The sequence below is a fragment of the Rhea pennata genome, chromosome 1 (assembly GCF_028389875.1).
Source record: "Rhea pennata isolate bPtePen1 chromosome 1, bPtePen1.pri, whole genome shotgun sequence".
In the NCBI taxonomy this organism is placed as follows: domain Eukaryota; kingdom Metazoa; phylum Chordata; class Aves; order Rheiformes; family Rheidae; genus Rhea; species Rhea pennata.
Window position 1 is genome coordinate 107,810,616 of NC_084663.1, and position 27,028 is coordinate 107,837,643.

Genomic DNA, 27,028 nt, shown 5'->3' on the forward strand with positions numbered 1-27,028 from the left:
CTGTAAAATTGTATTGTGTCGTACACTGGGGACAGAAATGGAGCCATCCAATTCATTTTAGACATGTTCCTAGTAAGCCTCCGATTCACATATTCAGAGGCAATTCTACTGCACACAATTTTGGAAACTAAATTCCTTTGTTACCCTGACTGAAGTCTGTGGATCCAGAAGCTAAAAATAAATTGATTTCAGTGTTAACGTGAAACATCAGAATGTACTTTTGTGGCCTTGGGGGCATTTTTCTTTAATATAATGTGTGGGAGTTGGAAGAAATAGGTATGTGATTTCTTGCTAGTCCTCCAGGCTACCATGCAACCTCTTTTAATAACCTGATTTGCAAAACAGTATCCCTAGGAACTGGACCCATTCTAACTTTGAACTTTTTGAATGGATTGTTGTAACTCAGATGATCATGTAGTGATAAGTTATCCAGTAAAAAGACACATTTCATTACAAGAATGTTGACTTCTTTACCGGACCTGCCTGCCCACAGAGGAGTTCAAAGGGCAATATGAAATGTGACACTTTCCTTTGACATAAACATGTCAAGAGAAAATTCAATTTTTATGGCTCCTTACTGGAGGGTGAAAGCTTTATTTTTCTTGTAATTATGTTTTCTTTTATGAACTGTGTGTTACATATCTGTTTCAGAATTAAAACATGTTTGGTTTTTATGCCCTGGAAGACGCTGCATCTTTCAAACTGTCTATATTACAGCTGCATATTCTCTGGCATATTGTAGTGTGGAAAGGCCCCCTTAAAGCATTGTCTGTTGACAGTCATATATACATGTTTCAGAGTGTTGATTTATTGTTTATCCTCTGTTTAAACATATGTGGTATGCAGGGCTTCACCATGGTCTGTGGTATGCAACTAGGCTGAGAAACTATTACAGAATGTGGTCTGGTGTGGAATTTATCATTTTGCTCTTTTTGCCGTGCTTACATTATCACAAACATTGCTGCAGCAGATGGGGACTGGATTCTTAGTTTTGTTTATTTTTATTGTGCTTTGCTATTTTATGAGTCAATATTCTGATCTTGGTTTTCTCATTCCCTAAGTCAAAACCATCTTGCTGAAAATTATACCTATAGCTTTTGTAATGAGAAATAACCATTTGATGCGTTACATGCTGTGCTTCACTGTCACTACTTTATGTCCATGGTTCTGTTTATGACTCAATTTTATTTGCTATATGAAGAGCAACTCAGCTTCTTTCTGTTCTCTAAATTATAAATACTTTTGGCATGAAAGTACTGTATTGTCAGATGAATATTTTACTCCTGCTAAAGTTTTGCAGATCTGATTGCCAAATCTAGATTTAAAAATCATGTGTATCAAGCACTTTGGAGTTAGAAAGGGAAGTTACTGTAATAGCCATGAGCAAAAAAAAAAAAAAAAAAAAAAAAAAAAAGGAGGCCCTTTATAACTGGAACCTGTGTGAGCCAATATAAATAGAAACCTTTCTGAAGACAGTAGACACTGAACCAAGACTTCTGCTGCTGAAAACTGAATTTAGGGGAGCCACACTGTTTTTCCAGCAGATCACTCAGCCCTTGTAGACTGACTCCCATGTAGGGCTGTCACCTTTGAAATTCGTAAAGAAGCTACCACAGCCAATTGGCTGCCCTACATGCATAATTTAAGTAGAATCCATGGCAAATCAATCAAGGCGACAGAATGCAAAATGTTCACACAGGTCTATACATCTTTTGAGATGAAATCTTTGCAAAGGCATTGTAACAACCCTCTGCATGGGATTATTTTTGCTGTGGAGCTACTAAGTTCCCTTGATTCTCCCTAAACTTACGCTTAGAGGCAAGATAAAAGTAAAACATACCAGTTTTCCTTTCAGAAAGTCAATGTATTTCTTCCTCACTATTTTCAGGATGTCTTTCTTTGTGTTACAAAGCAGCTATATAAAAGTCTATCTTTTTCTGAAAGGTAGTATTAACTATATAATAATATAGTTAATAGTTATAGTATAGTTCTATACTTACACTATTATTATATACTATGCTATTATTAAACTTGCAGATTACCGGGTAAATGACAACATTGCTCCAACTATTCCATACAACCAGTCATATGACCAAAATACAGGTGGATCCTACAACAGCTCAGATCGAGGCAGTAGTACATCTGGTGAGTATATACTACATTTTGCAAACACAAATGTTATTTGTAACCATAGTTAGCACTGGTTACTGGACTTCCAGAAAGGATGGAGGCAGGAGGGCCCACTGAAAATAATATTTAACACAGAGTTGTTAAGCAGCATAAAAACTGGCCAAATAGATGTCTATGTTTTGTTTCCATCATCATGATTGTTTAGTATCACCTGCATCTAAATTATTTAAATAATTCCTTGACCTAGATTTTTTATTCCTGAGAATCTAACCAGGGCACTGAAATTGCACTTTGTGCTTTTGAACCACAGAGCATCATTGAGTTCAAAAGTTGATGCTTCTCATATTGCCATAACCTGTTAATAGCTTTCAGCTTTGAATTTTGATAAAAGTGTGTGAAATGTTCAGAGCTAAATCAGAAGCTACCCACAGGCTTGGTCTGGGGCTTTACCATAAGCCTAACACTTAGCCCGTGTTTACCTGCATAAAACTGGTTATGAGGTGATTTATGGATCACAGTCACAGTCTCCCTGGACTTTTACTAACCAAGAGTAGGGCTTTTCTTTTCACCTTTTGTTCTGCTATCTCCTTTGATAGCCTACTTGCCTTAATTCTAGCCTGCATTCCATCTTAACCCATTGTAAATAGAGCATGGAAAAGGTATAAACATGTAAATGAGCCTGCTGTGCCTTTGGGTGACCTGAATTCTCAGTTATTGCAGTGAGATAGGTAAGGCGCCTGAATCTCCCAGCTGCTCGGGAGTGTTCTTCTGGGAGCCAGCCTTTTGCCATTCCCAGGTCCACAGCATTAGGGTATGGTGCTGAGCCTGCACTCAGTGATATTCAGATCTGAAATGCAGCAGGGAACGTCTCAGGGGTATGAACCCATGCAAATTAAAAATGGAAAGGTGGAACTCTCCATGCTGACACCTATTATGGTTATTCAAAACGCTAACAATTTATAGTCCTATACCAAGGACTCCATCAGAAATGAAGCGAAGTGACCAGAGTAATAAATTAATCGTGCTGAACCTGGTAGGAACCATGGTTCTTAGGGAACAGAATGCAGATGATGGTCTCCTTGGGATAGTTTTGGTCTTGCTTGACATACCAAGATACTAGAAAAATAATAGTACCTAGCTAAAACGTATTGATATCTGGCAGTTAATGTGGGACAATAAGAGGCCGAACTGTTGTCCATGAGAACAGAAAATCTGAGACAGCAGGAGTGAGAAAAACAAGCTGCTTAAGTTTCACTGCAACATCCTCAGTTACGTCAGTAGACTTAACTATGCTAATATAAAACTATGTCTCAGATGAAGAGATAAATATGAAGAACTTTAAAACAAGCTCAAAAATACAATGGCTTTACCTACCATTAAAGAAGTAGTAATAACAAAGAAAGAGTAACAGATACACAAATGAACAGTGATAGAGTCAGTTCTGACCATAGCCATGTCCAAAGTTAAAATTCAAGAGCAACTGAATAACTGGCCAGATTCAAAGTTATTGGAACTGTTAAAGCTGCATTGTTCTATTATGAGCTATAATTTCCCAGTAATAGTAGTTGAGAACATTTGTGCCATACTTCATCGATTTTCTCTTTTTTTTTGTTATTTTAGTTCTTCCAGCAATTATTTTCATCTGCACCTGCCATTTAGACTAAAACTAGTAATTTCATTGTGCCTAAAATGTTTCAGTGGACAAGTACAAATTACATATATTCAGTAACTTAATGCAACAGTGGAACTTTAATAGATCATATCTGTATCATATTGTATTTTAGGTTCCAGCAATTAAATAATGGAAAGGCACTTTGGAAAATATGTCTACAGCTCATTTGTTTTAGATGATAATCTATAACGTAATTAATAGAAGTAGGAAGCTCACACTTAATGTTATAAAATTCATTTATGGTTTTGTTACATTTTGGCTATTTATTAACATTCCAAGTTATGTATCCTGTACTTTTTTTTCCCTTGCTATAGTAAAGTTTCTGGTTAAAATCAACAGCTTCAAAACATGGAATAATTCTGTGAAAAAGCTGTAAATTGATATAACAAGGAGGGATGCCAGTTTATTCTCACAGTTAATTTCCAGAGAATTCAGGAGTATCTGGAAGGGGCTATGGTTGTTTTGTTTTCGAAAGGCTAAACAGTGAGAAGATATTTTAAAAAATTGAAAATATATACTGCTTTTTATTCATAGGGAGTCAAGGGCACAAGAAGGGTGCTCGTACTCCAAAGGCACCCAAGCAAGCTGGCATGAACTGGGCAGATCTTCTTCCACCCCCTCCAGCACATCCCCCTCCCCATAGCAATAGTGAAGATTACAGTCTTTCAGTGGATGAAAGGTAAGAAACATGAATACATCATCCGCATCTTATTTCAACGGCTAGCTAACTGAACTGTAATTTACCCTCCAAGCTGGCAGTGAGACCTTCCTTCAGTGCTTTTCTGGTGCTCCTCAACTAGCTGTATTGTTGCTTATTAAAGAGATTTCTGAGTGACAGTGGTGTAGTCAGTCAGTGCATCCTTACTAAGCTGTTTTCAAGAGCACAAATAACAAAGGTGATTTTTTTCTGGGCTATTTATACGTATATCAGCTATGCTAATAACACAGTAAAAATTTAAGTCCTTATTTTCTTAAAAAATTAATTTTAGCTATGACCAAGAAATTCCTTGTCCAGTCCCACCTGCAAGGATGTATCTGCAGCAGGATGAGCTAGAGGAAGAGGAAGAAGATGAGCGAGGTCCTACTCCACCTGTTCGAGGAGCAGCTTCCTCTCCAGCCGCTGTCTCCTATAGCCACCAGTCAACTGCCACCCTCACCCCCTCTCCCCAGGAAGAACTCCAGCCCATGTTACAGGACTGTCAGGAGGATCTGGGACACATACAACACCAACCTGACCGGAGGTGTGTCAATGCAAATGTAGAGAGCAAGATGTGACAAAGGTCATCCTGACCCCACTGCAAATTCTCGCTGAATTCAGTGAGGCCAAGATTTTCCCCATTATATTTATTCGGTTAATATTTAACTTATGATCTGGGACGCTAGAACTATTTGTAACCTTAGTAATATGTAATTAAGTTGCTTTATTATAATACCATGGAAAGAAATGCAGTATATCACTTTATGGTATGTACAATGCTGACACAAGTTAAATTCACAGTCATCAGGATATTAAAGTGGTATCGTTAACACAGCTTACCATATAATTACAGTTCCATTGTTTCCAATAGATTTACTGCATTATTACCATAAAATAGCATGCATTATTTCACAGTAACTGTGCAATTAACTTGTCACCAATATGTATGAATATATATAAATATATAATTTATATAACCTATAGATTTTTCTCCTCTCATAAATCCTAATACAGTAAATTATTACTTGCAAATTTTCTTAACATTTCCACCTACCCTCATTTAAAGAAATGAACAACATTAATAAAGACAGATATTTGTTACAGGGAAATTTTGTTTCTTCCCTGAGTTGCTTTTAGCGCAAACTATTTTGCATATGCTCTCTCACAGCTTCTGTTCCATAAAACAGTGAATTCTGAATGAGGCTTTTTATGTATAATCCTTGTTTGTCTTGCCTTTTTGTTAAGACAATACAGCTTTTGTACCCAGAAATATATTCTTTTCAATATTTTTCCCCTGGTGATTTCTACATATTTTTATTACCAACTTAACCTGTAATATTCCAGCCATACTTTCTATTTTTAGAAAACTGCAGACCGATGGTGATTTAATGAATTTAGCTTTTACTATATAGATTAGATAATTTTGAGTTTATTCATATAGTTCACCAGATATTTATGGATTTGTTTTACAGATTTTTTTTTGAAAAGTTAGTTCATTTTTGAGTTTTCCTTTTAAGTGTATAGTAGTTATCTAATCTGATTTAAATCTGCCTTTACTTTTATTTCCCACTTCTCCTTTGTTTTGTTTTGTATTTCCTTATATTTCGTGGTAATATTTCTTGTACAGTGTATCTTTTCCTTTATCTTCCTGATTCTTTATAATCACTCTTTTTCTTATTGGATAATTCTGTAATTTTGATCAGCCCTAATGTATCGGAGCATAGAAGTGCTCATTTTAAGCACTTCCAGTTTTCAAGGATTATATAGAGGTCAGACTTGCTGGACACTAATGGGAAAGCGAAATGCTAAGTGAACAACCTGTTAGGAGTGACTTCAGATACCATATTCTGGGAAATGTGAGGTGCATACTGATATATAGGGTGGAGTAGGCATTGGTGCAGATGTAGGAAAATACGCGGAACAAGCCAGCAGCTGCCTGGAGAGTAGCAAGTTCTCTCAACACAAAGAGTCATGGCTGGTCACCCATAAGTATAATCAAAAATAGTGGAAGAAGATTGAGTTTCATGTGGAAAGATGTTGTGATTTATACTCCTAGGGCACACAGCTTAATCACTGAGTAGATGGCAAAAGATAAAACATATATTTGTTATTTTGTTATTCCTGTGATGATTAAGTCTAGTTTTTTTTGAAAGCTTTGGAATTGTTAGTGGCTAAATTTGTCTTTCTTCCTTACTTTTTCTAACATTGTTTCTTATTTCTATGCTACATCTGTCTCTCTAGTTAAAAAAGACTCACACAGTTCTATCTACTTGATTAGCAAAGCTTGACTGACTATTCCGTTTAGTGGTGTTGATATGACCCATGGCATTGCTGTTCTGGAGTTGGATGTAGTGTGCTCGACAGTAGTAGCCCATTCTGGGAGATGGTTTCTGTTTCGAGTACTATGTGACACTACTTTCCACTTAAGAATACACTTTGAGTGGTGCCTTTCTCTGTGTTGTTTTCATTTTCTTTGTCAAATTCTTGGTCATTTTTCTTGGCTGTGGTTGTATAGTGAAAATAGTACCTAAAATATTGCTATATTAAAATCACGTTATGTGGGTTTTTATTAGCCTACCATACTTTTTATTAGCTCTGTTTGATCTTTGTAGTCCTGCTAAATATTATCTCCGTTCCCTACCAGAAGCCAGCATCTAGAACATAATTCTTGTGATGATGATTGTATATGGTAACATTTCTCTGTCCAGTCAGTATGGTAAAATTATAGTGTACTGAAATAGAAATCTGTGCTCTGGAAGACTGGGCAGGCAGAAACTAAGGATTTAGTGGGATAGTAGATGATGTCAGTGTTAAAAACGAGAGCTGAGATAAGAGACGATGTCATTGTTAAAGCAAGAGCCACTGCATCAGATAAACTGAAAAAAGTATCGTTAAGTCTATCTGCCCATGAACAGCTGCTCTTAATTAGCCTATCCTTAAGGGTTGGCAGGCAAGCTATAATTTCAAGAACTCTAACAAGTTTTGTAACCAGTTGCCTGTCTCCTAATACCAAAGCCTAGAGAACAGGAAGGTTGGCAAATATATAAAAAGGACAGATGTCACAAGGGCTTTAAATTAAGGCAGTAAAACTTTATTGGGCAAGGTCTCTAGTCAAAGGCAAGCAGAACTTCCCAGGCAGGAATGGCTTCTGTTTTATTTATTTATTTATTTATTTTCATTAAATGATTATTGACTATATATCTCTAACTGACCTTGTCTTCATTGCCATTTAGTAGTTAACACAGTGAGTGGAAAGCACTGGTTAGATAATGCAGCCCAGGGAGGTTCTAGTTTTCTCAGACCACAAAATACTAGATTTTCCTTTGCTCATTTTTCCTTTCAAAATAGTAAATGTTCCCATTTTTTAAAAAGGTAAATCACCCCCTAAAAAGCAAAGATTTAAAGTTTATAGGAATTGCCATTTTATCAATGAGATAGTAAGAGAAAAATCTGAGAGGAAAACTGCTTTGAAGATTTTTGTAAACCAGACTGCACTGGAATTCCTGGTAAGTGAAGTCAACAGTCCAGCCATTGCTATACCAAGTATTTCTTCCTTTCAGACAAATGGCAATTAAAGAGTGTATACGTGGCCTTATGAAGAAAAGCTGTTGACAATGTTAATCATATGGACTTCTGAGTGAAGTATATAGTAAATGAACATTGATCTAACAGCATCTAATACTTTGCATCCTGAAGCTGGAGACATCGTTAGTGATTATTTAAGCTAAGAATATATTAATCAGCACATCTTTATGTGCTTTAGAATCCTTAAAACCTAGAACTAACATGATAGTAGACAATTTTTCTTTATGTTATTTCCTAGACCAATTTCAAAAATTATTAACTAGCAATATCTCCATTCCTGTTTTTTTGAATAAATGATGGGAGGATAATGTTGATGGAGCAGTGTATTTGGATACAGATATCTATTGGTAGTTTCAACTTCTAAAGCAATATAGAGACACTTTTTTTTGCACATACTTTCAAGGATGTGCAAATGATTTTTTAAAATGTTGCAAGAACTATAACCATCTCTTTCCTAGCTGTACAAGAGCTATATGAAGAAACATAAAGAAATTAATGCAAAACAAGCCCATTTTCATTAAAATCAGAGCTGAAGGAACTGTATGAAAAATTAGATTTCCATTGGTAGATTTCAAACCACATCATTGATCAGCTTGATTTAAAGCAAAAATAAAAACAGAAAAAAACTATAAACCTTTCAAATATAAACTGTGATGATTAAAAATGGCAAGTCAAGCTGGTTGCAAAGTAAAGAAATATTTTCAACATTTTACCTTTTCGTCTCATTACGTTATGTGACTTCTATTCTTCTTATCCTTGTATTTTTATGCAGACGTCAACCTGTGAGTCCTCCGCCCCCTCCAAGGCCTATTTCTCCACCACATACCTATGGATATATCTCAGGCCCCTTGGTCTCTGATATGGATACTGATGCACCAGAGGAGGAAGAAGATGAAGCAGATATAGAGGTTGCCAAGATGCAGAACAGAAGACTCCTTTTGCGTGGCCTTGAGCAGACACCTGCCTCAAGTGTTGGGGATTTGGAGAGCTCTGTAACAGGGTCCATGATCAATGGCTGGGGTTCAGCCTCTGAAGAAGACAACATCTCAAGTGGACGGTCCAGTGTTAGTTCTTCAGATGGATCATTTTTTACTGATGCAGATTTTGCACAGGCTGTTGCAGCAGCCGCAGAATACGCTGGCCTTAAAGTAGCCAGACGTCAAATGCAGGATGCTGCAGGAGGTAAGTTCATCGTGTGTTTGAGAGGAGAAGAAAAAATATCACCATTATGACATATGTTTATCCACAACTTCTTCCTGATTTCCTTTAGTAATTTAATAATAAATCACACGATGTTCTTACAACATTTAGAAATTTAGTATATGCAGAAAATTGTTTTGCATCCACATAACATAGATTAGCATTCTTGCAACACATCATACAGCAAAAAGATCAATTTATACTAGGGGAACAGTCAGAAAAGGAGTTTTGGTGGAACAATTTAAATAAATTGCTGCAGTACCCTGTTTGACGTAAGTAGTTCCTAATTATTTGCTCTTGTTGATCGTTACCAAACCTCAGCCCTCATGGTGGATTTTCATTGAGTGAGTCTAGCAAAGACTTGCCTCGCTGTGCATTGCTTGCAAGTCAGTGGAGCAAAGTCTGGAAAACGATATTTCATAGAAAACTGCTTAATCTGAGATAGTGATGTTGATAAATATGGGACAGTTTGTTCTGATAAGTATTTCTTACAAGTGATATAAAAATTCTTTTTTCCACAGCTCATTGCTTTGGTGTCCTTTTTAAAAAAAGTCCTGCTGTTTTAGCCTCAGTTGTTTCCTCTGGCAACAAATTGTGGTAAAATGAACTTATACATAGTTTAGAAAATTCGCCATCTTTGAAACGTGCAAGGAAATATTAAACCTTTATTTCCCTAGGATTTGGGGAAAAAATGTTAATGAAGTTGTTTTCCATTATATATTTCATTATTATCTCTTGGAGAATGTCGTTCAAGCTCTAACTGCTTTATTATTGAGATGAACTGGGCTTGTGCTGGCTTCCTAATTTAACACCTGCCATTAGAGACGGGTTAGATTATAGATTATGAATATGCCGAAAGGAAATGTGTGTATATTTCTGGCTTCTTTTTTCTCTTGAATCTCCACTGGAGATATAAAATACTATGTTTGAAATATTTAATGTTTTGCAACATGCTGGTTACTGGTAATACCGAATATATACAGATAGTCAGTAACCCAAGTAGGCCTGATAATTACCAGGTGGATATTGTTATATTTCAGCTGATAAATAGGAATACCACTGTATGGAATGCTAGCTTCAAGCAGAGTATTTTGCCAATCCTGTAAAACTGCCAAACCTAGAGAAGAGGAACTCAGTTATAACTGTGTCCACACTGACTCCACAGATTTGCAAAATTCCGCTTTCATTTCTGATATCCTCCCCGAGTTAACAGCTCTTTGTTTCATTTCAACACAGCTGTTCATCACGAAGAATGAGAGAGGAGGTAATTTAGTAATTTTGGATGAAATCCTGGCCCACTGAAGTAAGAAGTGGCAAAACTCCCATTCATACCCATGGGGCCAGGATTTTACCCATGTTTTTACATAGATATATATATACATATATATATGTGTGTGTGTGTGCGCGCGCGTGCATGTGTGTGTGCATGCATATGCACATGCGCATATATGTGTGCACACACACACATAAATATGCATGTGTGTGTATGTATATATATATATATATATACATACACACACACATTTATATGTTTAGGAAAGCAACTTTACATCTTGTTGCTCTTACAGATAAATAATTTTATTTATTTCATGCTGTGGAATGATTTTTATGTATTGATCTTGCCTGTACCTGACCACACATCCTACAAATGCGACACTTCTTGTCTGCAAATAAGATGTGCTAAAATGCCAGTCGTATATCCCAGATGCATTCTTAGTAATTCACTCAAAGCAGGGCTGGGGGCAGCTGTGACTAAGGCGTGCTAGTGACCTGCTCTGTTCTTTGCGTGGGTGAACCTAGGTACCAGCCAAACTAGGGGAGATGAAACCCATTTTGAAAGTGGAACATTTTGTTGTTTATGGAAGGCTGCTGGGCTGGAAGCCTATCTGAGCTTGACTGGTGACAGAGTTGGGTTCCTAGAGCAAGAGCTAGTAGCTACAAACCAGCTGGATAATTTCCGTGAAACTAAGCCAGCCTGCCTATTAATAGGATAGCAAATGCTTCATTTTAGTTATATCTTGCTCTAAAACTGATTGCAGGAAGAAGGCAAATTATGTTAGTGTTCTAACAGTAAAATTTTAAAGTTCCGGAAAGCTAGATAGTAAAAGAAGAGAAAGAATGAAATGATTCTGGATGAGAAAAACAACGATTGTTCTGTAATAATTTTCAGGCCGAAGGCATTTTCATGCATCACACTGTCCTAGACCCACCAGCCCTGTGTCTACTGACAGCAACATGAGTGCTGTTGTAATACAGAAGGTCCGACCTGCCAAAAAGCAAAAACACCAGCCAGGACATCTGCGCAGAGAAGTCTACACAGATGGTGAGTCCACTGAAATGGGTGAAAACATCAGTGAACCTTTCTCAATGTGCATTCAGTGTGTGTGTGTGACATTTTTCCACAGAGATAACATTATGTTTCAAAATTTGGTGATTTGTGTTTCCTGTTGCTAAACACGCTGAACAGATTAATCATTTTAAATGCCATAGTTCCTTAATACCGTACATTGATGCTTCCACTCCACAGCCCTGCACCTGTTTTCTGTAGTGTCCTAATCGGCTAATTACTGTCATTATTTAAGCGCCCAGATAGCATAAATAGTACAGTCATTGAGAATAATGTGCGGTTAGGATTAAAAGTCATTGAAATGACTCAATATTAAATCCTTCAGAATGTGTGCTTTTTTCTTTTTTCTTACAGAAATGATTTACCATTCAAATGGTGGGCAACATAAATCAATGAATTTTAATCCTAACCAGAGTATTGTTGCGAACAGTTACTTTGCGAACCAAAAAGCAAAATCTAATCATCTTCTCTCGTGCCTTCACACATAATATCAACTCTTGCTGAAAAGCTAGTGCTTGTATTCTCTTGGGAGTGCAGAAGGATAATGCAAACATTGTGATGTTGTCTAGAGAGAGCCTTTAATGAAAATGCCTCAGGTGGCGCAGCTTTTATTAAACCACTACCTTCCAGTTTTATAAAACAACCCAAGGGCTTTGTTGGAAATTCATGTAAGATAAATTCTCGCAGACTTAACCCGTCTTGTCAAGTTGGCTAAATTTGCTGACGGGGGAGAGGAACAAAAGGCATCATTCCCCACCTCCTAGTTCTCAGCAACAACAATCTGATTAGGACTTTCGTTAACAGTCAGAAATTTTTCAAAGAGGGGCATCATTTGCCATTATCATATGAAAGCCTAATATTATAGATCCTTATCCAGGGTTACGAGAAGGGAGTTTTGAGACACTTCTCCCTATGATTCCTGCCACTTGACGAAAAAATTTAATACAAAGCTCGCAGCACGATGAGCAGAAGTAATTTAGCAATGAGTGGTTGTCCGTGCTATTATCTGTACTTTATTCGGAGTATTTTCTCTCACTAGCATCTATCTGATATTAGACTACATTAAATACTGGCATGACATAGTGCACCTGGGCCTCTTGGCTTACGCCCAGGCCCCTTCTGTCAGTGAAACTGAGCTGTCGGAATATTATCTGATTTTGAGAGGTTATTACAGTGGTTTTGTGCATGTTTGCTTCTGTGAAAGGACAACGCAAGGTGTAAATCCCCAAACTGTACCAGAAATGTTACATTTATGAGACCCTTGTAATGGCATTTTGCAAGACTTTATGGACATTTTATCAGCTTTTATTATCTTCAAGAGAATGCTCTTAACTGAGTAATTGTTGGAGCATCAAACCCAGCTACGAACACAGGAGCGAGGACATCAGAAATAAAAATCTGGACAGGAATTTTATGTGGCCATTTCCTTCCCTCTAACATAGGAATAAATAAGAGGTGGACCTAAAGTTGATGACAGGTTTTTGTGAAAGTAATTATATCAAGTTAAATCACAGAGCAGTGTGGTTGGATGTTGCAACAGATTTGACAATCATGATCAATATTTGTTTTGTGTTGTATAGCACCTGCTTACTTCAGCATATTTTTAATTAGATATGAATTTCTGCTAACCCATGTGTTATAATTAATGTGCAATACAGTGTGGCCATTCAGAGAACAGCAAATTATGGCTTTAATTTGTGCAGAACTCATAAAACCCAGTTCAAAGGTTGGGGGTGGGGGAGAGGCTTTCTTTTTTCTTTCTTTCTTTCTTTTCCATTTACATAACCTTTTTCAGAACCTTACTGAAAATTAAAACCATTCACTTTAATAGGCACAACTAAAGCCTGTCCCTTTAGAATTAGCTGTAAAATGGTGTCTACTAATTGTTTTCCTTAAGTAGAGAAAAGTGATATGAAGACTTGAATGAAACATTTGAGTACAACTGACTTTTCCCAGGTACCTCTTAGGTTTTTCTATTGTCTCGATGTTACGCAGTAATTTATTTCTTTTATAAAGGAGCGCCTAATACAAAGAAAACTCTTTTTTTTTTTTCCCTGGAATGAGTGAGCATGAACGTTTTGTAGAGGAGGAAAGCAGATATTCTGAATTTAAGCATTTATTGATGGCTAGAACTGTTAAATAAATATTAAAAAGATAAAAATACATTACTTGATTACCTTATCAGCCTTTTTAAAGGAATTTCACAAATAAAGGAAATTACTAGAGTAAACGTTTTCCCAAATTACTAGAGTAAACATTTGCTAGCAATTTTATGAAATACCTGTGCCATGAAGAATTTACAGAATTGGCTGACGGAAAAGATACATGAACAGATTCAGTCATCGTGTGAATGGTTGCAAATGCCAAGAGCATTGTTGACATTGGATGTATGTCCTATAAAATTCTGTCTTTATTTACTTTATACAGAAAAGTGTGTTAAAAGGGATTACTATTTCTAAAAGTATGTTTTTTTCTAATGTAGCAGTAAAAGGCCTGCCACTATCCCTTTTTAAATAAAGAAGGTGCTCTCTGGTTTATTCTGCATTGAACAAGTGGCAGAGATTCTGTATTTTTTGCTAATCTTGGTTGAAATCAGTTTCTACTCTATGTGAAACAGAATTTCAGCTCCATTGTTTCATTCCTTGAGAGCCATCCAGGCAGTGAAAGATTCTCCATATTTGTTGCTAAAAATCTTTGCCCAGTAGGTGGTAAGGTTTAAAATATATGAATTTTTAATTGCTCTTCATCTAATCTTTTAGAGAGTTAAATACTACAGATACATTAGGGAACCTCCTAATAGGGAACCTATTGCCTGACCAATTTACATAGTTGATTTAAGAAATCAAATTTTAAAAGAATATTTTTCTGATTTTTTCTAATATTATGCATCTGAAAACCTCTTCTAAACTTGTTGTCTTGAATTTATTTAAGTAAGTGCAAGCCCTCAGAATTGTAAGCATTTAGGTAAATAGGATAAAAGTCCTTTGTAGTTGCTTGTATTCTGTAGGTCTTTCAATAGATACAGTACCAATGATGCTAATTTACAGGAGACTAAATCCTGATTTTTTTTATCTCTCTGAGTGACAATAGGATAAAATAATATTTTGACAGCTATCTGGTTGAGCCTGCAACAATTATTTGGCTGTATTATCACTGACTTCTACAGGAAGTTATGGCAGCTGCATTTCTCATAAAAGGCAAATGTTAATGAATATTTGCCAAATATTTACATGAAATTTCATTCAGTGGTGAACAATCCTGAGTTTTGCATGCATGTATAAATATGCAATAGAGAAAATTTGATTCTTAGTCTTCACAAATAGTATATCAAATCTATAACTGTCTGCTCTTTTCTTCAGGATATGACTATAGAAATCTTCAGCATGATAGAGCTTAAAAAAGAGGTGTCTGAGAGAGATGTCTAATAAGGCTGGCTTACTTCGCTTGTCACTACTTATGATTCATCCTTTTTGTACTAATTTGTAGTTTCTCCACATCAGGGTAAAACAAGCTTAGTAGCTTGTAGCTTTCCCCACTATTGTTTTGTTTATCCTATGACTCCTGTATATATGTTCTCATTCAGAATCATTCTGAAAATTATGATCGCTCCTTTCAAAAGACATATATCAAAGGTTTCCCTTGTAGACTCTGTTATGAAATGGCATCCATTAATTGTTTTAGTTAAATGAGAAGCAGTACAACAGCAATACAGAGATGTAAATGAAATGTGAGCGTAACTGACATTTACCAAGTATTTCTGAGTTCTTCATATTGGTTTGGCGTTGCTCTGAGAATTGTTTTTAGTTTCTTGCAGAGGAAGCTTCCATTTTCCTTTTAATAACAAGTGTGCTGGTTTGTACTAGAGCAGGCAGATTGAATCTGGATTTTCTGTGTGATCTGAGCTGTTACAGTAAATACCACAGGGGTGTAATAGTGTTGACCTCTGAAAAGTTTTTTTTTTTTCTCTCTGTCAAGGATTCTTCTCAGCGAGGAGTGCTGTGTTATAATGAAGATTTTTATAGTTTCCCTGCAGGTTGTGCCAAAGCTCTCGAAAGAGAATATCACTTTTCTTTAGTTATTACTGTACCGTAGAGTTTATTGCCGTTTTATGAAACTTTTTATACGAATGCATTTTCCTTTACATAGTCAAGATTTAACACCACTTTGTTCCTTGTCCTGTGGATAGGATTCTTTTATAGAATAGCTGGTTCCAAGCCGTATTTCATAGACTACCAAAAAGATTCTGGTCCCTTGCCTTAAGTACCCAGCCAGTGCATTGCTGTAGCAAAACTGTTGGAAACTGGCTCCCAGGGTGACCAAAGATGCTGATGTTAACACCTAACTCCCTTTACACCAGTGGGCTCCATAGAAGGGCAGATCAGTTCTCTGATAACTTAATAGAAATAGTCAATAGGGAATGACAGACACAAGATACTGCCTGAAGAGCTGTGGTTCTAGAAGCCCAAACTTTCTGGGTTAGAGTCAAGAATATCTTGAGATATTCTGAGTATGAATATCTGCATCTACTTCCAATTCAATGTGTACTCTTCTAACAATAGACATGTTGTGAGGAAGGTGTTTTTCTGATGAAGGAAAATGCCTTTTGAATCTCCTTAGGCTAAGTCAAAGAGTTCAGTTAGGACTTCCTAAATCTTGAGCGGTTTCTATGATCACTGAAAGCATTCTGCGAAAAGTAGGAACCATCACCACCTCCAGCTATGTTTTTGAGGAAAAATGATTGTGTTTGATAAACTTTGAGCTGGACCTAGTACTGCCTGATGTTCTGAGGCTTCTTGGGACATATCACAAGTTATTCTGGGGTCCTAGGCAGAGTTCACATGATTTCTTGGCTAACTGTTCAATTGTAACCAGATAAATGTAAGAAGTGCTTGTTAATGTCCTCAGACCAATGTTTTTTGGAGCAGATACTGACACTTAAGCTTATGCAACTAGAGAGCTTTGTGATCCAAATGTCCGAATTTGTAGGCGCATACTGAATTTAAGCATTTACAGGGCTGGGCAGTACAGGTGAGGTGTTTTGGTTTGCTCTTAGGTGGCTAGAGCCCACATGGGGCCTTTTTTAGATGCACAGAAGAGGGATCTGAATGCTGCTTTGATGTTGGAATTACACAGATACAGATACCTCAGTAAGCTGCCTTTAAAGAGCTAAGGATAGTGAAGGAATGCTTCATGACTGATTCTGTGCTTTTTTTGCCAAAATATATTGGAATTCCAACCTTATTAAATAAGAAGTTGCTTTTCCATGCTGTGGAGAAGACTTTATTTTATATTTATTGTTCCCTCAGATAAACAAGTCTAAACCACTGCCCACAGATCTGCCTTTGTTCGTACTTTTTAGTCTAATAGTTCTCAGCCGCTTAGTATATCCAGGCATCTAGTTCATTTAATCATTCCAGTTAATTTACACTGTTCCTGTCATTTCAAAAACTTGAAAAAAATGCTTTTTCTTAAAAGACATCTGAAAACAGTGAGGGTTAAATACATATCTAGAATTAAGTATCAGTATTTACTTGTTTACTTCTAGCTACTTTCTAAAATTCATGTTCTCCAAACTGCCAGACTTTGAAAAACAAAAACCCCCATGGAATTTACAACGGATCCCCCATTTATAGCCAAGTGGAATGGAAGGAAAGAAGTTTCTGGATTTCTTGTAAAATGGATTTGGCCTCTTCTTCAAGACAAGGAACTCTTCATTAAAATAATAGTAGGGTGTTTTTTTTTTTACCAAGACAACAGTGGAGCTAATGCAGCAAGAACGATGTTTCCTGTCTCATTTACCTGAAGTACGTCCAAACATAGGAAATGAGCCCTGAGCCATCTTTCTGTCTCATCATCCCAGGCCAGCTGACAACTGATAGTTTGTAGACTAATTTAAAACAGGCCAAGGCCAATTCCAAATTATGTCACCAGTTTAACGTGGAGCGTGGTGCCGAGTGAGCCTGCACAGAGCACTGAGTTCTGCATGGCTGCAGCTTTCAGCGGGGCCAGATCATCTCATCTGTACTTTGTGTCACAGGAAAACCTCTCAAAAATTTGTGACACCTGCCATATCCCACTATTTACATATATGTTAGGTTCCTGTTTTTTCTGTATGTAGGAATACTGCCTTTACTCCTGGACCAGTTTAGTTAGTTTTCAGTTTAAATGTTCTCCTCTTGAATAGTCTGTGAATTAGCTGAACATATAGTAAAATTGTTTAAAAAACACAGTTGCTCCAAGATTTTTTGTGAAAGTAGTATGAATGAATGCATATTATTACAAAATGCTGGTTACATTTTTCAATTAACAGCACTGTTTTTTTTTTCAGCAGTCTCCCTTGAGAGTATAGCCTCATAAATGTCTTTTACAGCTCACATTTTTTTTCACCTGTTTTTCTCTTATATGCAAACAATTTGTTCCTGTAGCTTTGTTGTGAACCAATTTTGAATTGCAGTTTTCTCATTTGGACTTTTCAATTTTTTTTCTTCACATTTTATATATTCTGCAGAGCACTGGACCCTGATGAATGGTTTGCACATTTTAGTTTTGTAAGTCTTAATACAGGAATAGAAGAATGTAACTAAGTAAATAATGTGTTTAAAATACTGATTTAAAATACAGATAATTTTTGAACTGTGTTGCAGCATGGCAGCAAAAACTAGATTAGGGAGACAAAGTCTAAATTTTTTTGTGTCTTTTTAATTTCTTTGTTCTTCCCATGAGCATTTTACTTTGATCAAATATGTTTTTAATAACTCATGACGTACTCACAAATGAATTTAAAGGATGGTGCTGATATTTTAAAACATGCCCACTAATTTTCAATGTCTGCATGAGTGTGCCAGATGAACTGGTTCCATATTAGTTTGAAAGATGAATCCAATAATTAATACAGTTCAGCCTTGGGTATATCAGCAGTGTGGCTGATACATGTTCTTACACCCCAGCCGATTTGCTTTAGAAATCGGTATGCTGAAGACCTTGAAAAACTGTGACAAAAGCTGCTGTGCTGTTGGATGGGCTTAACAACAGTGATAAATATCAGCAAAGACAGTAACTGAAATGTTAATATCCTAGTGCCTAAAGATTTTTACAGAATTTTATAATGATTTTAAAGAAAATACTGTGATTTGAAACGGTAATGAGAGGTCTTTAGCTCGCGTTTTTAAAACTTGAGGCTTTGGAAAACACCCCTCAGCAATTGTAACAGTAACATAATACTTTTTGAAGTGGGGAGAGACAGGCAGGGAGTGGCCTGAAATTACATAGGGAACCTGTTTCCTCAATGGCAGTCAAATATTATTGCCTAATGTTATTAGCCTATGATGTCATTTTAATTATTATTCTTTTTTCTAACTTTTTTAGACTTGCCACCCCCTCCCGTGCCACCTCCAGCTATAAAATCACCAACCGCCCAGTCCAAATCGCAGCTGGAGGTGCGGCCCGTCATGTTGCCAAAACTTGCTTCTATAGAACCGAGGACAGACAGATCGGCAGAGAGAAAAGGCGCGAGCTACAAGGGGAGGGAAGGGGTGGACGGGAGACAGCATTCGGATGTGCGGACAAGTTCAGGAGAGCGGAGAGAATCACAGGAACAGCAAAATGACGGGAAGCTGCGAGGAAATAAAGCACCAAAACGGGATGGCACACCAGCAAAAACTCATCTTCTTCAAGGTTATTTTGCATGTTCTGGGTTAAATAAAGTGTTGAACGCTGGTCATAGGCCAGAGGCCGTCTTCCAGGTCACACACACTGCTGGTGTGAGTGAAGTTGGATCTGCTGAATTGTGACCATTTTTCTGAAATTACACAGTGCTAGTACAGGTCACGTTGCTGATTCTCATTAGGGCAAAATGGAAATAAGAGCTTATGGAAAGCGTAGATTTGCTTTCTCTGTCATCTTGCATTCCTTATGCACCTCTCACGTATGAAAGCTCATTTTGAAGAAGTTCAAAAAGAAATACCATTCAAGAGCCGTAAGGAGCATTGTCCTTGTCCTTACCATAGACTTATAATCTAGTTATATCTAATCTTATCTGATTACAATGTAATTTATAAGTGAACTGGCTGAAATGCTGCAAGTCAGATATTAAAATTTTCTATCAAAGAATTGGAACTTGACCCATTTCTGTCTAGTATTTGCAAAGGAGAAAAGTGCCAGAGTGTTACCTGGTCCTGGGTAAAAGTGAGAAAGCTACAGTAGTGATGCATTAGTTATAAAGAGTAGTTAACATGGTATTATGTGATTCATGCCTGCTCAACATAATTGCTTCTTTATGACTATTGGTAAGATTATTGGTAAGTGGAACATGATTTAAGGACTTCGCCTAGTGTTCATTAGAGCTTTGAACACAGATTCTTATAAATACATGGTCTTTTTTCAGTCGAGGTGTCCAAGGTCCAAATCAGGGGAGACTGAGTAGTAAATTGATTAAATGGCCTGTAAGTAAAAGATTGTTATTGATTCTGGTGGTTTACTATAGACAAAAATTATTGGAAAGCTACCTTAAAAGGATGGTATTGATATTTTAAAACATGCCCACTGATTTTGAATATCTGCATAATTAAAACTCAGATTGAAAAATACAGGGTCTAATATTTATTCTGCTCCTTATTCTGGTAAATATAATGCATGTATTGTATTTTTTCCTACTCAGTCGTATTGAAAATATATTGCAATGTTTTTTTTTTTTTTCTTCATTATCCCGTAGAACACAGAGCAAGGATCATAAATTAAGATGAAGTGGACATTATTCACAGATTAGTTTTTCTGTGGTGGATGTTACGTTGTGAATATTATATATTTCCTCAGGAAAGCTTCTGTAATTTTATTATGGAAACAGTCTTATTTCCCATTCCTGTCAGGCATCGCTTTAAACCCATTGAGGACCATAAAAAATAAAACAAATGAACAGTGTGCAGAAATTCTAGGACCACAGTATCTCAGAGCTTGTAAACATAACAGTGTATATATTTCATTATACAGAGGACATCCTGCCATATTCTAGACCAACATTTCCAACATCAAATAATCCCAGAGATCCCAGCTCTTCCAGCTCTATGTCATCAAGAGGATCAGGAGGTAGACAGAGAGCAGATCAAGCAAACATAGCCCGGAGGAATGTTGCAGAAATGCAAGTACTGGGAGCGTATGAACAAGGAGAAGAAGAAGAAGAAGAGCTGGAGGTAACTGCAGTTGCACTACCAGACAGTTTTCTGGTTTTAGACGGATGCCAAGAAAAAACAGTTTTGAACCAGAAACACTTACCTTTGGAAAATTAGTAAATTTATCTGTCCATTTTCATTATGCCCAATCTAAGAAAAGAAACTTCAGGGATGTATCAAAAACATAAAAACCAAGAAAGATGTGATACAGTGTAACTATCTCCATACTAAAAGTTATGGAACAGAACTTGCAGAAATAAATAAAATATTAAAATGTGGACTTTACGTTATCCAGATAATTTCAAATGTGAAAACAAAGTAGAGTATCTAGAAACACCTTGACACTGCTCTTTCATGTTTTCTGAAAGTTTATAATTCAAGATTATATTAGTTATTGAAAGACATGTAATATTTCTTTTTCCTTTTTCTTATTTTGCCTCCTTCTCGTATTAATTTGACTTAAAACATTATTCTGGAAGTGATGCCCAGCAGGCAGCCTTGTTGAAGATAATTAGAAAAAGTAATTTTTCTTTAAAGTTAGCGAACCTCTAAAATGTGTGTGAAACGAACTTTAGTAATGCCTAACATGTAACTATTGATTTCCGTTGTTTTACAGGAAACAGAAAGCTGAAGACAACATGAGAAGTACTGTAACAGGCTTTTAAAATCTAATCAGAAAAAAAAATCACTTAAGATGCCTCAAGTCTGATGATATTTGACGCCAGAAATAATCTTCAGTGCAATCAGAGTGTACAATTTTTCCTTTTTTCTTTCTGCCATCAGAATGCTAGTTTTTATTTTTACTATTTCTTTGTAAACCCTCCTTATTAGGAATGGCCCTTGCCTCTTCCATAACGTTAAGTGCGTCACCTTCACTGCCCAAGAAGGCAGGTAAGCTGCTCTTCATGGTGCTTAAACCAGCTGCTGCTTCAGGATTAGAAGAGGAGGGGATTGCAAAAGCTGGAATCCCTACATTTCACCCCAAAAAAGCAGTGCACAGTACACCGCTCGTACACTAATGAACCAATCTATAATGTTACATACAGCATTGGGTAAAAAGTTGCATAAAGTGAACATCACGCAGAGTACTCTTATTATAGCAATTTTCCTGTAGTCTGCAGTTAGTGCAAATGGTATCTTGCAGTTTCAATACAGACTGTATTTTGTTTTGTGCCAGTCTCTTGTTAACCTTTTGCAGAAGCAACAGTTTTACAGATGCAGCTAGAATCAATTTGGGGTGAGGTGGCTTTTATTGTAAATATGTACTCATTTTAAATCCCTTGTGGAACTTTAATTTGTCTTTCCATTTTTGTCATTACGTACATTCTTATTAAAAATGTCCTTTGGGATAGGCAGGTAGCAAGCCGATATAAACGCTATTTGTCTAATCAGGGTGTGAAGAAGTCTATCTGAAACTTGTTCTAATTTTCAGCCTCAGTAATGCTTATAAAAATAAGCAAGGAAATCAATGGACATTTTTAATAACTATTGGATAATATCATTAACTGTTACTGGCCCAAATCTCAGACCTCTACTTGTCTCAATTCACCTTAAAGAAGAAGTGCCACTTAAAGAAGTTTTGTTTGATCTTGGGGGTTATTTTTTTTGTAATGCACTGCTTATCTTTTTTTTTTTTTTTTTTTTTTTTTTGGTTTTAAAAGCACAATCACTAAACTTTGTTTGTAAACCATTGTAACTATTAACCTTTTTTGTCTTATTGAAAATGTTAAGCATTTGTTTGGGGTATTTTTCATCTTTTTGTTAATGCTCTATGTTTGTATTTGGAGTATTTGAATGATGACAGATGGTAAAGTAACAAACCTAAATGTGGGCCATAATCAGAACACTTCTCACTTTTCCTGGACTTACAGAAAATTCTCAATTTTGCTGTGGCCTCTCTCAACATTGGATTTTCCTTAAAGCTGAAATAGAGGCATTAGTTGCATTGAATTTGCCAAATTATGTCCTCTGTCTGTAGATTTTATGATCTTTTTTGTAATTATAAAATTTCTTTGTCATTGGTGCTAATGGAAAATTGTGTGTTTGTTTATGGACAGCTATCAGGACTAGCCCCAATGGAGAAAAAAAAGAAGAAAAAAAAAGTGTTTTGGTGTTTTCCGAAGACTGAAATTTTTCATTTAGCTAATTTTTAAAGAACGGTTACATAGAAAGGGTGTGCAGTACTAAAGGAACAATCCATGTGATTAATGTTTTCATTATGTTCATGTAAGAAACCTCATATTTTAGCCATAATTTTGCATACTGAAGATCCAATAACCAGAAAAGTAATTTTTGTCACATTATTTATTAAAAATGTTCTCAAATACATTATTTTTCCTGTGTAGTTTCTTGTGTTTCCTGAAATTTATTTTTAGGGCCAATTCTGATTTTACTTTTGATTACCTTAAAAATCTGATTTCTAGGTGCTTCATGAGCTGTGATAACTAAAGCAACTCTTTGCCTGCTAATTTCGAGAGGGAGACGATGAAGAAAATTTGTACTAACAATAGCATTCACCTCCTACATGAGACACTTTTATTAAAAAAGGCAATAAGGCTTGAATAGTTAAAGGAAAGTAATATGAGTCTGATGAGCCTACGCAAATACAACATTTCTAAGTACCTACTGTTGCCTTCTCCACTCTAGCTATTTTGGGGTCTTCTGCAGAATCCTACTGTGGATTCATGACTGAGTAGCTAGTGATCCCCTTTCCTTTCCTGCATTTTCATATTTTCATAACCCTCTCTTTTTACTGAACTCTCCATTTCTGACCTTCCTAACCCTCCTGGCTTCATCCTAGTTTAGGACCAAAAAAAAAAAAAAAAAAAAAAAAAAAAAAAGACAGCAAACGATGTTACAAAAAAAAAAAAGTGTTTTATTCAACAGAGCCTTTTTGTTCTTTGTCTTTTTGACTTTCATACTTCTTGTTTCCCAGTATCTTAAAACAGACATTTGGAGCCAGAGCCTAAGATGCTGCAGAGTACTGATAGAGCACCGAGTGTCTCACCAAAGAAGATTGCTAGAACCCTGGCAATTTTAATCATGCCTATGTCTCAAATATAATTTCTTCTGTAATTGTGTCTTTGAAGCAGGTGTTAAGATAGTAGAATAAATTAAATGTATTATCTTTATATGTTGCTTAAGGGAGTTTTTGTCTTCAGTCCTAATGCCCGAGTTCAGACTGTCGTGTGTTGTAGCTGGTAACATAATCTGGGCAAGGGCCCCTAGAGCAGACCATGCCACCGGAGACTTCCATCTGGCCTGTCACCTTGCCGTTGGAGGAGGTGGGAATGGCTTGTTTGATGAGCACCGACTGCTTCAATGGCTGATTGTGGACACTGGAAACAGCCTGATGGTTTGGGCTCAAGCCATTGCTGTGCCAGTGTGTGGGGAAAGAGGTGGAACTTGAGGCATGTTCCCTGAGAGGTCCGCGGCTTGCTGCCAAAGATGTCGTGGTGAATCGGAAAACTGGGATCTATTTACAGCTATAAGCTTTATTTGCCCAGAGACACTGGGCCTACATGCCTGAAATAACTAATACTCACTTCATTCTTTACTGGCATGGTGAAATACTGGAAAACGAGTATCAGATTCCCCAGCTGATGTAAATCTACGTAGCTTCACTACAAGTCAGACCCCAGCTAAAGTTCTGACTTCAAGTAATGGTAAGTGAGAAATCTTACCCAGTGAATTTTTGTGTTGGCAATTATTATACACTGGTTTGATGGTGTTCCCTCAGAACGTTTCTGGATTGCTTTGTGACTACATCCAGTTGTAATTAACAATATCTTAAAATGAGTAAATGAAAAGACAGTATGTCATAGAATTCTTTCATCCACACTGGTTCCTCAGTGTATCATGGTTTTACCAAAAATACTGTAACGAAGACAAAAAATGCAACAGCTCAGTCTTAAAATTGTAGGTCTTGTTAGTCAATTTTGGTATATACTTGATATATACCTCTGCAGCATTCAGGTGTAGTAAAACTAGTCATCTTTTCAGTGCTACTTTGCATTAAAAAATTATTCAATGATTGGGAAATCAACATAATAGAAGAAAATAGTCATCAGAGTTTTTAATTGCGCTATATGTCTCCAAGATAATGTCTACAGAGACCAAAAATTGAGTTAGAGAAGTCCTTTAATATTTGTGTGCTGAATTAATATAATGGATGAAAAGTTTGATTTTTCTTATATATTTCTCTGTGAAATCCTATGTTAGGAACTATTAAATTTGACTTTACTCAAAATAATATTTCAGTAGGATAGTATGAAAAATGTCTAAAAATCAGAACTCTAATGCCTTGCTGCATGCTTTAGCATTGTATTTCAATTTATTTTCCAAAGAATACTTGTTTTTAAGCATAGATGACAAAGTGGTTTTATATTATGGTAATGCAGATACAAAATATTATAGTCTGTATTTACAAAAACTGTATAGAACAGGATAAGCTGAAACTGAAAATTAAACCTAAATAACATACTTTCCTTTAACTCCTGAAAATACATTTGGATTGTCTACAACCATACTCCCTGTGTTTCAGAATCAGCAATTTGTTAAAATAACTACCTAGTTAATTTATTTTTAAAGTAAATGCTTTACACAAAGTTTTGCACATTTTCTACTTCAGTATCCCATAACTTCCTTGACTAAGCTTAAGGAAGAGAGAATTTTCCTGTGAAAAATATAGAATCTGCCTAAAATAATTTGTATTCTGCAATATGCTTTTCTCAAAATCCAACCTTCAGCCTCTGTATTCCCAGCTATTGTGTGTTGCGTTTACCGTCAGCCACAGAACCATCTGTTAAAGGGCAAAAATATTTTGTTGCTTAAGTGAAGCTTTCGAATTAATGAAAATAGATTCTTGAAAGTGGAGAAAATGTACCTTGTTTTTGCATATTCTAAACTCTTTGCAAATGAAAATCCTAATGCTTATACATAAGAGAAGCATTATTTGTTTAGTATGTGCTCATGAAGATACTGGTATCTGCAAATACAGCTTTACATGTGCATACACTTTTGTATTTACCGAGAGGCAGGTCAGGAGCTGAGTCTGTTCCAGAGTCTCAGCTGAAAAGTGACTCAGTATGTTTATTGGTGTTTGAAGTTTATAAATATAACCCGTTCATGAGTAACTGCCAGTGTTGCCATGGACATCATCCTCATTGGACATATCCTTGAGTATCTTTGTTTTGCATTGAACTAAATGGAAATCTCAGAATTAAAATCACAAGCTGAATATTTAAAATGGGTAACAACTGTGGACCTCAGTAGAAACTGTTTACGCAGGTTTGACTTTTTACATTTTCTTCGTTATATTATGATGAGACTTTCCTTGTCTATATAAATGCATTCTTCACAAAAGCTAGTGTGCTATTACACTGTCTATGACAGTGAAATGTGAGTCGTGGAGCTCAGAAACTGACAAAGATTTGAGATGACACCATACAAATGAGGACCCCTTTCATGATATTGAGGATGGGAAAAAAAGAAATCCTATGCTATTGAGAAAGAGGAAAAGGAACTGGTGAAACTAGAATCCAGTCTCTATGGAACCCTTAAAGAAGGGTGGCTTGCTGGAGAAGGGGAATAAAGGGTATATAAAGAAGTCAAGGAATCTGGATCTCATTGAACTTAACGTCAAAAAACCTGTTCAACTGAACTGACTTGGGAGTGAATTACCTCCTTATAAACTGGAAAACAATAGCCATCACAGTGCGATAAACACTAGAAAGGGAGTGAAATCCTTGCTGCATGCTTATCTTCTTCTGTCTCCTTGTTAAATATACATTAAATGGGCTCATTTTCAGCTGCCAGAAGAGAAAAGTGGGGTTTTAATTCACCATGGCATTCAGCATCCTTGTCACATGAGATAGTGAGGATGGAACCTACTCAGCTTTAGTCTCTCTATCTGGCATAAAGTGGAGCCAATTGCTTTTTAGATTTTTTGGAGCATGACAATCAAAGCCATGATGATAAAAACTGTATTTATTGAATTTTTTTCAAGTCTAAGTTATTTTTAGCAAGACCAACCTCAGGAAATGTAGAATAAATCTACTTAGTATCGATTTTTCTTCTGTGGCTTTCCATCAGTCTTGATGCATAGGTACAGTTCAAAGTCAGCAGCAAGGGATAACAGCAAAGAGGCCCTTATGGGCTTCAGTGCGTAGAGGGACAAAAGCAAAACAAAGCAAAAAAAAAAAAAAAAAAAAAAAAAAAAAAACCCAACTCTT

General features: G+C 36.3%; 1 protein-coding gene across 1 annotated transcript in view; it reads left to right on the forward strand.

The window, feature by feature from the left end:
- ROBO1 (roundabout guidance receptor 1) overlaps positions 1 to 23,087 on the forward strand; it is a 312,623-nt gene extending 289,536 nt beyond the window's left edge. The window contains exons 21-28 of the mRNA XM_062597683.1: positions 2,038 to 2,145; positions 4,337 to 4,481; positions 4,792 to 5,043; positions 8,857 to 9,266; positions 11,455 to 11,607; positions 18,997 to 19,305; positions 20,617 to 20,816; positions 21,412 to 23,087. Coding sequence (XP_062453667.1) covers positions 2,038 to 2,145; positions 4,337 to 4,481; positions 4,792 to 5,043; positions 8,857 to 9,266; positions 11,455 to 11,607; positions 18,997 to 19,305; positions 20,617 to 20,816; positions 21,412 to 21,426 — 1,592 coding nt within the window. The 3' untranslated portion in view covers positions 21,427 to 23,087. The remainder of the gene's footprint in view (positions 1 to 2,037; positions 2,146 to 4,336; positions 4,482 to 4,791; positions 5,044 to 8,856; positions 9,267 to 11,454; positions 11,608 to 18,996; positions 19,306 to 20,616; positions 20,817 to 21,411) is intronic.
- The last annotated feature ends 3,941 nt before the right edge of the window (positions 23,088 to 27,028 follow it).